Genomic DNA, 14887 nt, shown 5'->3' with positions numbered 1-14887 from the left:
CCCTCCCCCTCCCCCTCCCCCCCGGCCAAACTCTCCCACCTGCCCACACCGCGCCCGTACACGTGCACGCTCCCGCCCACGTGCCACGTCCGCCACACGCACTGCCAGTCCCCCTACCACCTCGGCCGCCACCACGACATCTTCCATCGGTGGGTGTGCACCGCCGCCGTCCGCGTCAGGGACGAACACCCAGAGCATGTGCCGGAAGGCTTTGTCGCGCAGAAGGGGTCCGCCAGCAAGTGGAGAGAGTGTTTAAAAGTCTTTCCCGAACAACGGCTGCTTGACCTCGTACGCTGCCGTCTTGTTTCCGTGGCTGCCACTGACACCCACCGTGCAGCATTATACAGAAACGCATGATCCGCTTGCGAGGGAACGGCAGAAGAATGGCGAAAAGATTGTGCGTGTCTCCGCTCGGCGTCTGGGATGCCGCTGACCTGTGGATCCACCAGTTTGAATGTTTCCTGCCACCCGACCAGTGCGGCAAGGTGTTCACGAACCCAAAGAATAGACGGCTGCATATGATCAGCAAACACAGTGCGTCCTGTTTCGCTTGACCCGGCGTCCCGTTTCTCTTGACCCGGTTCGGTCGTCAAGCTGATCGGATCCCCCTGATTCGTTTTTAGAATACCCGACGCAGTACTTTTGGTCCATCACGAACCACGGGATCAACGAGATTGCCCGTCAAGATGGCCTGGGTTTCAGCTTGATACGCCCGAAACCTGATGTGGACTCTGTTCCGCGGTTTACTGGGGAAGGGGATCGGCAAGGACACCATGGACAACTTCGTGGACCAGAGGGAGAAGGAGAAGGGGATGTAGAGGTGGAAGACTTGACGCGCGCCATGTCCAGTATGGAGAGCAGTCTTTCCTTTCTCCCGCGCGGTGTGAGGAAGACGAAAAGCGCGCGGGAGAGAGGTCGAGGCGGTGGGGGAGGGAGCGTAACGCTAGGAGGGCTGGGCTTGGATGTCTAGGCGCCAGGGTGATTAGATTAGGGGTTAGGTCCCGGTGTTACATCTTTATATCTTTATATTCTATCACGAGTTACATGTACTGTTATCACGACGACTCACCATGTATATACTGCCTTGTATCCATACTGACTCTTGCTGCCCACCGAACGTAGGACAGGGGTGCAGGCCCCGCACTTACAAACACAAAGTTACGTAACGCATCCCCCCTTTCGACGCTTTAAAAGTGTGTAGCCTAATCGCGGCTAAAAGGATCTTTGGAAAAGCGGAAAGTGACGTAATTAATGAAATCGAGTTTATACAGTTGCAACGATGCTCGTGTTGCTTTTGCTGTACGAGCAGTATAGAAATGGACGGTCACGGGTCTCTGAATGAATCCGTATATATTCTATCCAGAGGACATTGTAGTTATCCCTATCTCCGACGAAACCAGACGTTCACGATGTTACCTCGGACTGTTCTATTCCGCCTCAACCACATCCCTCGACCATTTTGTCACCGCCCAAACATCCTCGCCCCGACTATCCGACCGTTCTCTACATCTCTGCCCCTCTTCAGCTCCAGCTCCAACTCCAACTCCAACTCCAACTCCGATTCACAACCAGGACGTAAAGTGGATGACAGCGAGGGAAAAAGGGAAAAAGTGGATGACAGCGAGGGAAAAAGGGAAAGACCGAAAGCGACGCATCCTACGAAACATAAACCTCGTGCCGTGTCCTCTGGCCAGCCGGTAGCGGAGCATACCAAGGAAGACGAGAAGAAGCGGTCGGGATTGCCAGAGCAGCCTGATGAGAGTGAGTTTTGAGACTTTCCACGCAGATAGACAGGCTGAGCAAACGTTTTTTTTTTGGAATCAAGCCGTTCTATCGAGCATGCAAGCACCGCAACTGTTCACTCTCGGTGAGCGCACCATCGTCATCACCGGCGGCGGTCGCGGACTGGGCCTGACCGTGGCCCAAGCGCTCCTCGAATCCGGCTCCCACGTCGTCTGCCTCGACCTCTTGCCCGAACCGTCCGAGCCCCAGTGGGGCAATGCCGCGAAATACGCAAAGCAGCAAGGGTTGAGGCTCGATTACGTCGATTTAGACGTGACGGACCAGGACGAGGTCAAGCGCGTTTTCAAGCAGGTATTCGAGTCTGCCCCGCCGCACGCCCCCGTCCGCGGTCTCTTCACGTCGGCCGGGATCCAGGTGATGATGCCGGCGACGTGTTACGATACCGCCAAGTTTCGCAAAGTCATCGACGTCGATCTGACAGGTACGTTCCTCTGCGCCCAAGCGTTTGCGCATGAATGGTTTGAACGGCATCCGAATATCGATGGTGCAGCGGGTGTAAAGGGAGCGAGTATAGCGATGACGGGGAGTATGAGTGGGCATATTGCGAATTTGGGGATAGAGTGTGCGGCGTATAATGCGAGTAAGGCGGGGGTCATACAGCTCGCGAAGAATTTGGCGCTCGAGTGGAGTAGGAGGGGTATCAGGGTGAATGTGGGTTGCCGGTCGTCGTCTTCCATATAGTCTACTCTGCTGACTTTGCGTTGCCAGACCTTGTCCCCAGGCTATGCAAGTCTTTCTCCCTCCCTCCCCTAATAAAAAAGCGCTAACCCGTTTTCGGTAGATCCGAACAGCTTTGACCGCGGCTCAACTTGACGAAAAGCCCGAATTGAGGGATATCTGGCTTAAAGGGTCTTTACTCGGTCGACTTTCTACCCCTGATGAATTCCGAGGTACGTCCAACTGCGTGTTACAGGTCGCTGGAGCACGATTAGCGCTGACGGCCTCTCCCCCTTCGTCTCTTCTCTTCCCTACAGGGCCGGTAGTGTTCCTCCTCTCTGACGCAAGTTCCTTCATGACCGGTGCAGACCTCTTGATAGACGGGGGACATTGTGCGACATAGGTGTTTTTCATTGTGTATCCTGCATTCTCTCCTCCATCTCTTATCGCTTCCTCGTCTCTTTTGCAGGGGTACAGGGAAGGAAAGCGGAGTGGGAAAACAGAATGAAAGAAAAGAAAAAGATTCGGATGTAGCGCAATATCTTTTTTTCTTTTTCTTGGTCATACAAAGAAAACTGAACGGAACAATCGTAGAAAGAACTAGATCACGAAATTGAAAAGAAAATGCAAAACTGTCATGTAGTCCAGAACGGTCAGTCGAGGATGATGAAGCCGCTTCACCCTATGTGCACCACATGTTGGATTTCCACATCGGTGTGGTATCAAGGATGTACATCTCATACAATACCCCATTCCATCTTGAACAGTCTATTCACACAGTAGCCAATTTTTGTTTTTTAAAAGTTCCAATAGGAGAAAATCACAAAGTGAAAGGCAGCGTCCATCTAGTTTTTTTATCCCTCGAGCAAAAGCTTGATAAACTTCTTTCTCCTTTCCCTACCAACTGCCGAAACTTGTACGCGACCGAATACGGCAGGGCAGAGCACGTCCACTATTTTGTGAAAATCACACCGTGTCAGCTAGGGTTCAAGAAAAAGAAAAAGAGATTGGAAAGGAAAGGGGGGGGAAGTGTGCAACTTACCGAGTTTGTCGATCGTGCTGACCTCTTCTTCCTTGGTTGCAGCACCTGCAGCTGCACTCGCCGTACCCGCAGGCAAACGACCCTGCGCTTTCGGAGTCTCTAAAGCTTCTGCATCTAGTTTCTTTACCTGGTCCTCCGGCACGCCTCCAATCTCCACATTTCCGCTCCTTTTTTCAATACCATCACCATCAGGATCGCCATTGACATCATCCACAATCGGCGATTCCTCGCCAAGAGACTCTTCAGCAAGGGATTTGGCTCGTTTCATCTTGGGCTTGGCTTTGGAAGGAGTGAGCTCGGCGGCAGGTTGGAGAGAGGGTTTGGGGTCAGCCTTTGGTTCGGTAATGGGGACAGACGCGGCGGGTGAAAGAGTTGGTTCGTCCTTGGCTTTCAGGTCCTTTTCATTCTTCTCCGCCTTGTCTTTCTTGATCTCATCCGAGAGATCCTTGCTTTCTTCTTCCATTTCCGGTACACCTCCTCCCTCCACCTCTACCTCTTCATTCTCTGCATCTCCCTTTACTTCCCCTTCATCGTCTTCATCCTCATCATCGCCCAATTCAAACAAAGCGCCGCCCTCCGGCTCCGGATTGCCGGTATCGTCCTTTGATTCTTGCGCATACTCGAGCTTTACATGGTCATTGCCGCTGCTGTTTGCATTGGAGAGTAAAGAAGAACGGTCGATGGATTTTCTAGTGGCTTGCGTGTTGGACTCGGGCGTGGATGGCGTGGCGAGGTTGGATGCAGAGTTGACGCTACCCTCGGCAACGCCAGAGTCCGGCTTGGACTCGTCGGCTTTTCGTCCCCGTTCAACATGCTCCTTGCTCTCCTCTTCCTCCTCTATTTTCGCACTTTCTTGTTGCGCTCCCATTACTTGTCCCAAACAAAGCCTCACAACGCTCACCAACCCAATCAACGTATTCGTGCTCACCATCTTCACTCCTTCCAACACCCCGAACGCTGCATCTCTGTCTTCTACACCATTTCGTTCGATCTGCGCTTGCACGCGCTCTGGCAGGAGACCTCCAGGGATAGATGAAAGCAAGTAGATCAGCGTTGGTGGGATGAGGTGCGGTACATCGGGGGGGAGAGGGATGGTAGAGGGTAAAGTGTTGAGATGTTCCATGATCGTCTGGATACCAGCAGAGTGAGCAGAGGAAGAGAATGAGGACGTGTAGAGAGAAGGCCGGCACCAGGTGGAAAGAGAAGGTGGGTTTGCCATGAGGTATTCCAACAGCGTCCAAATTTCTTTGACGGGTTTGAATGGGGTAGAGCCAACAGCCGCCGCGTCCTTGTCGTTGGTTGCGGTTTGTTTTTCAGCTGTTTCGAGCAGCGAACGGAAAAGCGATTTGCGTTCGGACAGAGATAAGTCTCGAATGGGAGAAGGAAGCGCCGAGAGGAATGTGAGGGGGAGAGAAATGATTGAAGGAAGGAAAATAGACTGGACAGTAATAAACTATGCCAGCTGTTCAGCTTTAGCCCCCTGACAAAGGGTGATACCTACGGTGTCCTTGCCCCCCTCTACTTGCAAAACGAGGACGTCATTCCCGTCTTCCTCTCCCAAGCTCAACTTGGCGGCCCACTCCTCATTCACATCCAAAACGATGGTCAATACCATCTCCTCACCAGGTTCCACCCTGCCCGAAGAAGGGAATGGCCAGAGGAACGGTTTGCCTAGCGGACAGAACCTCATAGGTCAGCTCTCCCAAATTCCATAGCGGTCAATAAAGAGGTGCAGAAACTCACATATATCTCTCCCAGTACCTGCTTTTCTGAAACTCCAGCTGGCTGGTACTTTCCCCCCATTCCTCAGCTTCACCATCCTTTCCTTCTTTTCCCTGCACCTCACTTGTCCAAAATGTATCCCTCCCTGGTCTTCCTGCCTCACCTCCTCTTTCTCATTTTTGGCATTGCCCTCCTCGTCCGTCTTTGCGTCCCGTGATTCCGGGAGAACCTTGATCTCCAAACTCGGCCTCCAAACTTCCTCAAGCCTATCCAACTCCTTTTGCGCCCGCCTCGATTCCTCTCTCCTCTTCTCGGCGTCCACTTTCCTCACTCCTACTTCAAAAACACAGCTCACAGGTCTGTGGTCTGACCATTTCAGTTCTTCGTGTGATGTATATTCCCCTTTTTTGACGGAGAGGGGTACACATGGGGAAAGAGGGGTGGATGAGGTGGAAGTGGGGGAAGGGAAAGAGTAGAGGATACGGTCGGTGTAAGCGGGAGAACGCTTGGTGTCGAGGGTGCTAGATCCGTGGACGTATTTGAATGTGCTATTTCGTCCCACGCAACATGGCCGGGGCCGGAGAGAGCGTCAGTCAGTACAAAAGAAGGGAAACAAAGCAAAAGGCCAGCTTGGGAAAATTGAATGAGAAGAATGACTTACGGCGGGAAAGTGATCTCAGCTTCTTCGAACCCAACAAATGATTTACCTTCTTTGATATCATTCTTCAACTAATCATTTTCAAATGAGTTCCAAACGACATTTTCCTTCCATCGGCAAAAGGAGAAAAATAGCCCAATTACGGGGTGGGGCGGGGTGGAAAGGTAGAGAAGGAAGATGGGAAAGAAAAAAACGTACCTGATCCCGAACAAGCATCCCAGCCCAATCTTTATTCTCAACCAATTTCCGTACTTCTCCATCGGGGAGGTCCACTCGGAAGTTGAGATCGCCCATCCAAAACTACAAATAGAAAAGGGAAAGAAAAGAAAAACAGACGGAGACAAAGGTTAGAGGTTAAGTGTGAGCGAGCTTTCCTTGAGATTTCAGGTTTGGGGGGGAGGGGGGAAAAGGGAATTTGGGGACATACGAGTAGATGGCAGTCTTCGAGGGTTAACAGTTTATCCTTTACTTCTGGCCAAAACTCTTCGAATACGGGGTTGATCGTTTCTGCTTGTTCTTCCAACTTGGCCTCTTCTTTACTTTGACCGGTAACCCCGGATTCCGCAGCCCCGGTGGTTCCAGTGCCAGCTCCAGTTCCGGCACCTGAAGTAAGGGTACCAGAAGATACAGAAGATGCAGAAGAGGTTGGAGGGACAGAGATAGAAACGGTCGAAGAGCTCGAAAGCGGTGCAGACGTGAGGGAAGCGCTCGATAAGGGTCGAGGAAAGTTGAGGCCCAAGCGGAGGATTTGGTAGTCTTGTCGACGACGATCGAGGGCGGATGTGAATGCTGCCATGTCTATTTTTGTTGAGTGAGATTTGGGAGGACAGGGGAGAGGGTCAGCATGGTGAAAGGGAAAGAGGAGGGGAAGGACGTACGACAGTTGACGAAACACAATGTCGTATCATGTACTTTCAATCTCACAGCTATACCCTGTCGATTCCCCATCCATTTTACAATTTGCGTCAACATCTTCACTATGTATATTCTCCTATGCACCAGAATCAGAAACGTACGGCTTTATTCCCACCAAATCCCAAGAGCCCTATCCCCCGCTCACTACTCTCCACCCTCGATATGTGGGGTCTCAAACTCTTGCGGACGAGGATGATCATCACCACTCCGACGTATTGGGTCATTACCAGCTAGCATCGAGATCAACAAAGGTCCTATTTTCGAAGGGGGGATGTGGGGAAGGTAAGGATATACCTTTTCGTATTCGCCAGCTTTATCACCGAGTCCCGCGAAAAGAGCTGTTTCCCAACTATCTGCTCGGCTGTTTCCTTGGGATATCAATAATGCTTGACTTCTCAAATCTAAACTCATTTTCCATATCAGCCTTAACCCAAAGAAAACCTTGTCTAAATTCTTGCAAGAAGGAATCCCAACTTACCAGCTTCTTGTAACCCGACGACAATCAGGTCACTCCTCTCTTCATCATCACCTCCAACCAAGCCCTTCAATTCCAGTGTCCCCTTGGGCGGGACTTTGTCATTAACGTTGTAGCTCACTGTCCTGATTTTGATGGGGACAGAGGATGACCAGTTGGGGAGAGAGGAGAAGAGGCGGGAGCGGAGGAAGGATGTGCGGGAGAATGTGGGGAGGTAGGGGTTGGGTTGGAGGTCTTCGGCCTGTTTGATAATGGTCGTGTTCACTTCGGGTTTGTCAAGGGGAGATTTGGAAGTGGAAGTGGGGGTGGTGGGAGAGGGAATCTCGGAAAGAGATGTTGTTGGCGGAAGAGTAGCATCTGCGTGTACATTGATGTCAGCTTGGAAATCCAAAGTGGGGGGCAGGTGGCTGATGGTGCATACTGGAAGCAGCGGGAGTGACGGTTGGCGTGTTCTCTGTTTTCTCCCCGTGATCAACTACGATCACCTTGCCCGAATCCACAGCGGGAGCATCGGCATCCTCATCAGCAGGCGGGTTGACGGGATACAGACCGATCCACGCATGGGTCAGACTGGATGGATACAGTGTATTGTCTGTTCGAGTTCTCTTAGTTAGATATCTGTGTGGGAGACGGATATGTATCAAGTCCGGACGTACTCGCGAGGTCGCTATACTTTCGAAGCTCGGCGACAAACTTTTGAATTTTGGCCGACTGGTTCGCAGCAATTCGCAATTCGACCGTGGTATCTTCGCAGCTCAAGAACAGCGTGATGTCTGTATATTGACCGAGAGACCAGTATCAGTTCTGCTCAGCAAAACAGCATATCACACTTACGCGGTTTCGCACTCTGGTGGAAGAAAGAGGTCGACGGCGAAGGTGGGGTCTGTTCGAGATTGTGCTTGAAGCTGGGAATGATCGGGATGATGTACAGTATGTCTGGCTGTTTCCCGTCTTCCGGGGCTGTAATGATGAATACTCTGAAGGATGGAATCAGCACGGGTGTCGTTGGGTCCAGGGATGACTCACGCAGCTGCCTCTGTCTGCTGTTCTTTGTTGACTACAAGGACGGCGCTGGCGTGGAGAAAGGGATTGTAATGTGCGCGGACGCGGCATGGATGTGCTGCGACGACGGTGTGTGTGTGCCGGAAGAGGCGCTGCCACGTTGTGAGCTGGAGGTCTGCGCCGAGCGAGGGGATCCTCCTCTGCAAGATGGACATCGTGCGGGGAACTGGCGTCGCAGAGATGTAGTATTATATTACCATATACGTAAAAGGTCCACATGGCACAACTAATACGTAGTAGCGCAGTGGTGGTGGTGGTGGTGGTGGAGGGTGGAGGTCCCCGAGACCATGACGTGGCATTTCCCTCCTCGGAATCCACCACCATTCGACTTTTCCCTTTTCACCTCGGCTCCCATCTCTGCACACCAGACCCACAAAAGACAGGAGCTCCAGATGTCTGGCCCCGTCACCCGTATCCCCAGAGGCTTCCAGCACCTCGTCAGCACCAAGCCCAACAAATTTGCAGGCAAGACACCCTCCCGATTCCCCCACCCTACGACCAAGTTTGTCCAGCCTTATGACCGTATTCGCAAATGGAACATTCGACCGGGCGACCGCGTCCGACTTGTAGCCGGCAAACCCAGGGAGAAGTATAGGAACGAGGAGACAGCAGAGGAAGGGTACAAGGTGTATACCGTCAAGCAAATCGACCTTGCGCGGAACTGGGTGTTCTTGGAGGGTATCCATGTACGTTTTTCTTTTGAATCCCAAGCCGGTATATGGGTCACCATGCTGACGAGGCTTTTTCTTTGGTAGAACCTCAAAAGCCAGATTATTCAAGACCGACCATACAACTGGGACCAACTCTCTGAAACCCAAAAGAAATCATACGAAGATCAAAAGAACTTCATCCCCATCCTCCGCCCTGTGCACTACTCCAACGTCCAGCTGTGTCTCGAAGACAAGGACGGTCCCGATTCCATCTATGCCTCTCGACTAAAGACCTCTTCTACCCACTTCAACCCCAAGACGCAGAGGATTGATTGGAGGCGATATGCTACCAAACTTTCGGGACCCGTATCAGCTGAAAACGAAAAGGCTGTTAGGATAAACTGGCCAAAGCCTGAAAAGGAATTCGTCTTCCCCGGTCGTACGTCGTTTCTTCTTACATACAATACCATGCTAACCCCTTCATCCCTTCCACCCTCTCCGCGCTCGACGTACAGCCGACTCAATGCTCGACACTCCCAACGCTGTCACCCTCCAACCCACTCTCAACCTCTCCCCCCTTCCGCCCCTCACTTCCACCCCTCTCGTCGACATCTTCCCTCAACACATCAACTCCCCACCTCCTGCGTCCCAGGGACTCGCAGATGAATACCTCCGCCCACACTCTGAACGTAATACTGAAGAAATCATCGCGGCCGATACCCTCATGCCCCTCTACCTCTCCGAAGAGCTTGCTCCAAGGTGGGCAAAGGGTAAGATGTGGAAAGCGTACAAAGCCCGACGCGAAGCGGCCGAGCTGGAGAAGAGGATGATCGGCAAACAAGCTGTGGAAGAATGGGAGACCCAAGGAAGGGACCGAGGCCTCAAGGCGGTCATTGACCTCGAAGCGGTGGGGCTTGAAGGCGTCTTCCTCCGAGGCCGAACCCGCGCCGAGGTGAGGCAAGCGGCACAGGGAGAGTATGAAGCGGCCAATGCAGAGGTTCAGGCGGAAGTGGCGCAGCATGTGAAGGAAGGGAGGCTGTATGACCCCGAGTTGGGGCTGTGGTACAATGGACGGAAGGCGGAGAACAAGGAGAGAAAGAGAGAAAGGAAGGAGAGGAAAGAGAGAAAGGTTTTGGAGAGGATGGAGAGGTTGGCTATCTAGAGGGTTGGCGAGGGCCGCATGGGGACTATGCATCATCTCTTTTTTTTTCTCCTCATTCTTTAGGCCTGGAGTGAATATTGATATCATTACATTTCGTAACAAAAAAAGGGAAATACAACCAGCAAAAAGGACATCAAAATCTATCCTCAAAATCTTCGTGACTCAGACATCGTCTGCCCCCAAAGTTTTCCGACTCTTTTTACCCAATCTTCTCTTGTCTCGATCCTCAACAACAAAAAAAGGATACAAAAATTCTCCTCTCTTCTTCTATCTCTTCCTTTCTCCTTATAATAATAACATACGAAGCAGGAATCACCACGAGTTCATACTGAACAATGACTGCCAGAATTCTGCAGCTGGATCCGATGTCGCGGCTGTTGTTGGTCCTATTCCCATCCCGGGGTTGGATACCATCCCACCATCTGATACGCTGCCCATACCCATCCTTACGCCACTACCCATTCCCATCCCTGTTCCAGACCCCCCAGACACGCCCGAGGCTGGTCCAGGGCCGGAACCTGACCCAGGCGCTGAAGCAGATCCAGAGGTGGGCGCGGAATTGGCAGAAGCAGCTGTGGGAGAGACGAAAGAGGATACGGAGGGTAAAGAGGATGAAGAAGGGTTGGTAAAGGGGAATGCTTGGCGCAGGAGGTGTTCGAGGTCGGTTAGGGATGCTGATATGTGTATGTGTTTTTTTTTTGGTTGGTGGTATGTGTACCAAAGTAAGGAGGGGGAGAAAAAGGAAGAAGATGGTTAGTCGGGGATTATATAAGATGGAAAAGTTGAGAAAAAGGGAAACAAACGTACTATTCGCTAAATCCAACTGACTTGGCTCAGACCGATCGGTATCCTCATCCGCATGAACACTTCGCTCTTTGTCCCTTACCCCACTTGCATCAACCTCTCCTTTATTCGCGGCCTTTCCATCACCGCCTCTTTCCTCGGAACCATCTCCTTCATGAGAGTGTTTTCGTTTTCTCGGAATTTGGCCCTGGCCTTGAATCTGGTTTTGATATCGAGGTTGGGATTGGGATTGGATTTGTGCTTGCGCTTGGGATACTTCTGAATCTCGGCTGAGAAGGGCACGGAGGACTTTGAGACCTCGACGGGCGACGGGACTCGTACGGGATATAGGTCTTGTGAATACTAATTAGCAAACGTCGGAGTGCAATCAGCAAGGAAAGGGATAAATCTCACTCAAGCAAGGAAACTGCCAACGCAACCCCATCCCTCTGCCTTCTCCTCTCCCTCTCATCCCTTGCTCCTCTCACTAGATCCGCCGAGATGATCAACCCCCCGGTCCAAACTTGTACGAGTACCACCCACCACCTACACAACGTCTGCGGACTTTGTCTTACCAGATCCAACAATGCATACGCCGATTCGAGGCATACCCTCGTACTGTACTCGTACTTTGGATCTTCGTAGCCGCGGACCATGTAAGCCCGGTGAAGACGCATGATACGGTTATGGAGGGTGATTCCCATGAATATACGTTGGTCCACCAGGTACCGCTTGGATCCTGCGTAGGAGAGCTCAAAAGGTTGAGGTAAGTCCGGTCGGAAGGGGGCGGGGAGAGAATCGTACACTTGTCGGAATTGGAGATCGAGCTCCATGATGGCTTCGTATGAAGCATTGGGGAAATCGACGTTGATTGCATCGATGAAATGACGGACGACAAGGGAGAAATCGATTTTGAGAATGTGGTATGTGGCGGTGGTGGTTTCAGAGAGGGGTTTAGAGGAAGAGTGGAAGCCGGTAGGACGGATTTCGTCGTCGTCCAGGTTGGCGAAGAGGCCAGTGCTGGCGTGGGAGAGGTTGATGAGGTAGGTGAAACCGCTGTTGGAGGCTGTATAGGCATCTTGGGTAACTAGAGACCACCATAATCGACGGCCAACCTATTTATTTTTTTCGGGAAGGGGATGAGCATGGGACTCCCGTATGCACCGTACAAAGACGTACCTCTCGTTCGATCACACCGGCCGGATCGTACAATACACTTTCATCCGGTATTCGCTACATCCCCCCATCCCATTAGCCTGTCTTCTTTACATTCCTCACGAATGTCCTAGGGTGTAAAGCAACACGGCCACAGGGATTGGGATGGGAATAGAAGGAAAGATAAAGGAACAGAAACAGGACATACAGACATCCCCATAGCAATAGCCATCTTGATTGCTGTACCCAATAATGACCGCGCAGCGTTGACGCGGTTCTTGTTGTTGAGGTAGAGGTTGAGGCAGATGATGGTCTGGATCGTTTCAGTAGATGGTTCGTCGAGAAAGTCGGCGTGGGCTAGACAGTCTTCGCATGCCTGTGGGTGGGATTTTAGTTCTGTCGGTGGGAGGAGAGAAGGAAGAGGGTTTTGCATTGGGGAGGAGAGGTGGGGAGGAAGGGGAATGGGGGACGGATTGCGAGACTTACGACCAACAATCGCCCTTCCAAGGTATCGTCCGTCGACATATTCTCATCGCCGAAATGATCACCTAGACAGAGAACGATGTATAGTAATGCAAGCCAGCGTGAATGAACGGTAGAGCGGCGGTGGGAGGGGGACATGGACCAAAATTTGTTGTATTGGGCTAGGAAGGTGGGAAGGTGGAGGGGGTGGTGGATCTGTTGGGTTGGACGGGGGAGGGGAGAGGGAAAAGTTAGCGACACATGAGGGGAAATGAGGGCTTAAAGTGAGAAAAGAACGTACCCATTCAACGCGTTCCAACTATATATCAACGAATCAAAGGTTAGCTTTCGGGTTCTTCTCTCGAAGGTTTGGTGCGTGGATAGTAATTCGGTTGTGTGGGCAGGGGGTGGGGGGCGGCAGCGAAAAGGGAAGATGAAGAAGATGAAAGAGGGGGCAAGGGAAGGAGAAGGGGGAAAGGGACGTACATAGACTCGTAACTACCCATTAAACATTCAGCATCGAACATCGAACGTATGTGATGTTAGCATGATTGTCTTTCGATGTGGCCCACGGAATGGTTAGGGAGGGTAAGGGCTCACAAGGGCATCGGCTTGGGCTGGTATTGAGAATGGCGGGTTATAGATAATGGATCGGATAATTGGATGGGGATGAGTGCAAAAAGGTGGGAAAGAAGGGACGAGGATGTCAGTAACTCGTTCGTACGGAGATTAAAATGGATCCCAATCGTTGAATTTGGGACTTTTGGATTTCAAACGTAACAGTAGAAGGCGTAAGATGTGAGATGGAAAAGGCTTACAGTGCGGTGGTAAAGCCATCATAAGTTCATCTGTAACCATCCCATCTCCATCCATGCCTCCCCGGTGGAAGGGATATGATCTGTGTCGCCTTGGCTTGCTTGTCCCTCCTCCTGTTCCTGTTCCCCCTCCAGCAGCAGCCGCAGTATCAGCTTCATGATTTGTCGAGCCTCCGTCCGCCGCTTTTATTATTATTGCTGTCCCTGGTGCTGGTGCAGGTGTATCCCGGTCCACTCGTCCTGCTCGCCGTGTTCCTCCGCCTTGGTCTTGAAAAGACCTTGTGGCTCCCCCATGGTCACGGTTTGATGCTTCCCCTCGTCCCTCTCGTTCGCCTCGTTCTCTAAACCTCTGTTGGATAAATGTATAGTCCCGAGATGTTTCTCCAGTATCTTTTCCTGCTAGGGATCCGGAGCTAGATGGTTGATTCACGGGCACACCGTTTGCCTTACCCCTGGAGTCCCTATCACTATCGCCTGGACGGCCGGGATGTGATTCTTCAGCAACATCAGTACCGCCCGCACGATCGGAAGTACGAGGAGACCCGGAGCCCGAAGATGGGCCGGTAGGATCGGGGTCATTCAGTATCGAATGATCAAGCTGTTCGGCGTGGACGACAGTGTGTGGGACGTCGACCACTGGAGGGGCGGGTGCGGCAGCTGGGGGAGGGAGAGATTGGGTCCTTGTACGGGTTGCGGATGTGACTATGGAGATGGAGGTGCTGGGGGGGATGTGGCCGTGTCCGTGGCTGTGATGTGGACTAGTGTGAAGGTTGACGTGGGATGCAAGAGGAGGACGAGCATGGGTGTGGGCAGGAGCATGGGAGGAGAGGAGCGCTGCGAGGGAGGATGGAGGGTGGGAAGGGAGGACGCTGGGCCTGGCGGGTGTGCTATGATGCGATGAACCGGATGGGATGGAGGAAGGGAGGGTATGTGGATGATGTGGTGTGTTTTTTGGAGAGCTGGTATAATATGATCATTATCAGCAACAAACTCGAGAGGCAGCTGCAAAGAAGATGAAATAAACGAAAGAGGGGTTGAGGTACCTCAGAACGAGCTCTGCGGGAGACCCAATCTCATCTTCAAGCGGCACGCCGTTCTCGGGCCAAATACATTCGACTGATTTGCGTATACATCTGCCGCATACTTTCCGGCGATCGCACTGTAGTTATAAAGTTATAAAGTTAGACTCTGGCTCGGGAAGAGATGGAAGTGGTCACCTTTATTTTCTTTGTCCGGCATGGAATGCCTGGAGGGGTCAGCAGGGAAAGGGAATGAGAACAAGCTGCTTACAGGAATATGCTTTTCTGCCGCTCATGGTGTATGGCGATTGATCGTCATAATCTAAAGATAAAGATAACGAGCGAAACAAGCCTAAGGGTAAATAAACTATTTTAAACACAAAAATAAAAACCGTCCCGCTCGGAGTCGAAACAGGGCGAGTGATTACATAAGCGGTTTTTTTGAATTTACTTTACGCCGTGCTGATATATGATTCCCTCCGTCATCGATCGAGAGCTGTGCATCTC

At 51.8% G+C, this 14887-nt stretch overlaps 4 protein-coding genes across 4 annotated transcripts; 2 read left to right on the top strand and 2 right to left on the bottom strand.

Moving 5' to 3' along the window:
• Positions 1–1409: 1409 nt before the first annotated feature.
• Positions 1410–2863, top strand: CNBK0150 (hypothetical protein; the record flags this gene model as incomplete). The annotated part of the gene is made up of 5 exons (XM_767846.1): positions 1410–1761; positions 1847–2454; positions 2512–2529; positions 2585–2693; positions 2778–2863. The coding sequence occupies 5 exons, from the start codon at positions 1410–1412 to the stop codon at positions 2861–2863; spliced, it is 1173 nt and encodes a 390-aa protein (XP_772939.1).
• A 451-nt stretch (positions 2864–3314) lies between these two features.
• CNBK0140 (hypothetical protein) lies at positions 3315–8489 on the bottom strand (the record flags this gene model as incomplete). Its single annotated transcript, XM_767845.1, has 15 exons — positions 3315–3412; positions 3503–4955; positions 5004–5173; positions 5246–5772; positions 5886–5953; positions 6081–6182; positions 6310–6680; positions 6761–6815; positions 6899–7027; positions 7092–7198; positions 7276–7629; positions 7694–7864; positions 7929–8045; positions 8107–8249; positions 8299–8489. The coding sequence occupies 15 exons, from the start codon at positions 8487–8489 to the stop codon at positions 3315–3317; spliced, it is 4056 nt and encodes a 1351-aa protein (XP_772938.1).
• A 237-nt stretch (positions 8490–8726) lies between these two features.
• Positions 8727–10146, top strand: CNBK0130 (hypothetical protein; the record flags this gene model as incomplete). Its single annotated transcript, XM_767844.1, has 3 exons — positions 8727–9020; positions 9090–9423; positions 9500–10146. 3 exons carry the CDS (start codon positions 8727–8729, stop codon positions 10144–10146), a joined length of 1275 nt encoding a protein of 424 aa, XP_772937.1.
• Positions 10147–10458: 312 nt separating this feature from the next.
• Positions 10459–14676, bottom strand: CNBK0120 (hypothetical protein; the record flags this gene model as incomplete). The annotated part of the gene is made up of 10 exons (XM_767843.1): positions 10459–10820; positions 10954–11282; positions 11344–12044; positions 12109–12162; positions 12293–12460; positions 12571–12762; positions 13402–14320; positions 14405–14520; positions 14579–14607; positions 14652–14676. 10 exons carry the CDS (start codon positions 14674–14676, stop codon positions 10459–10461), a joined length of 2895 nt encoding a protein of 964 aa, XP_772936.1.
• Positions 14677–14887: the final 211 nt, after the last annotated feature.

Source organism: Cryptococcus neoformans, chromosome 11, assembly GCF_000149385.1.
Source record: "Cryptococcus neoformans var. neoformans B-3501A chromosome 11, whole genome shotgun sequence".
Taxonomy (NCBI): domain Eukaryota; kingdom Fungi; phylum Basidiomycota; class Tremellomycetes; order Tremellales; family Cryptococcaceae; genus Cryptococcus; species Cryptococcus deneoformans.
The sequence above is the reverse complement of the archived record's forward strand: the minus strand, read 5'-3'. Positions and strand labels throughout refer to the sequence as shown.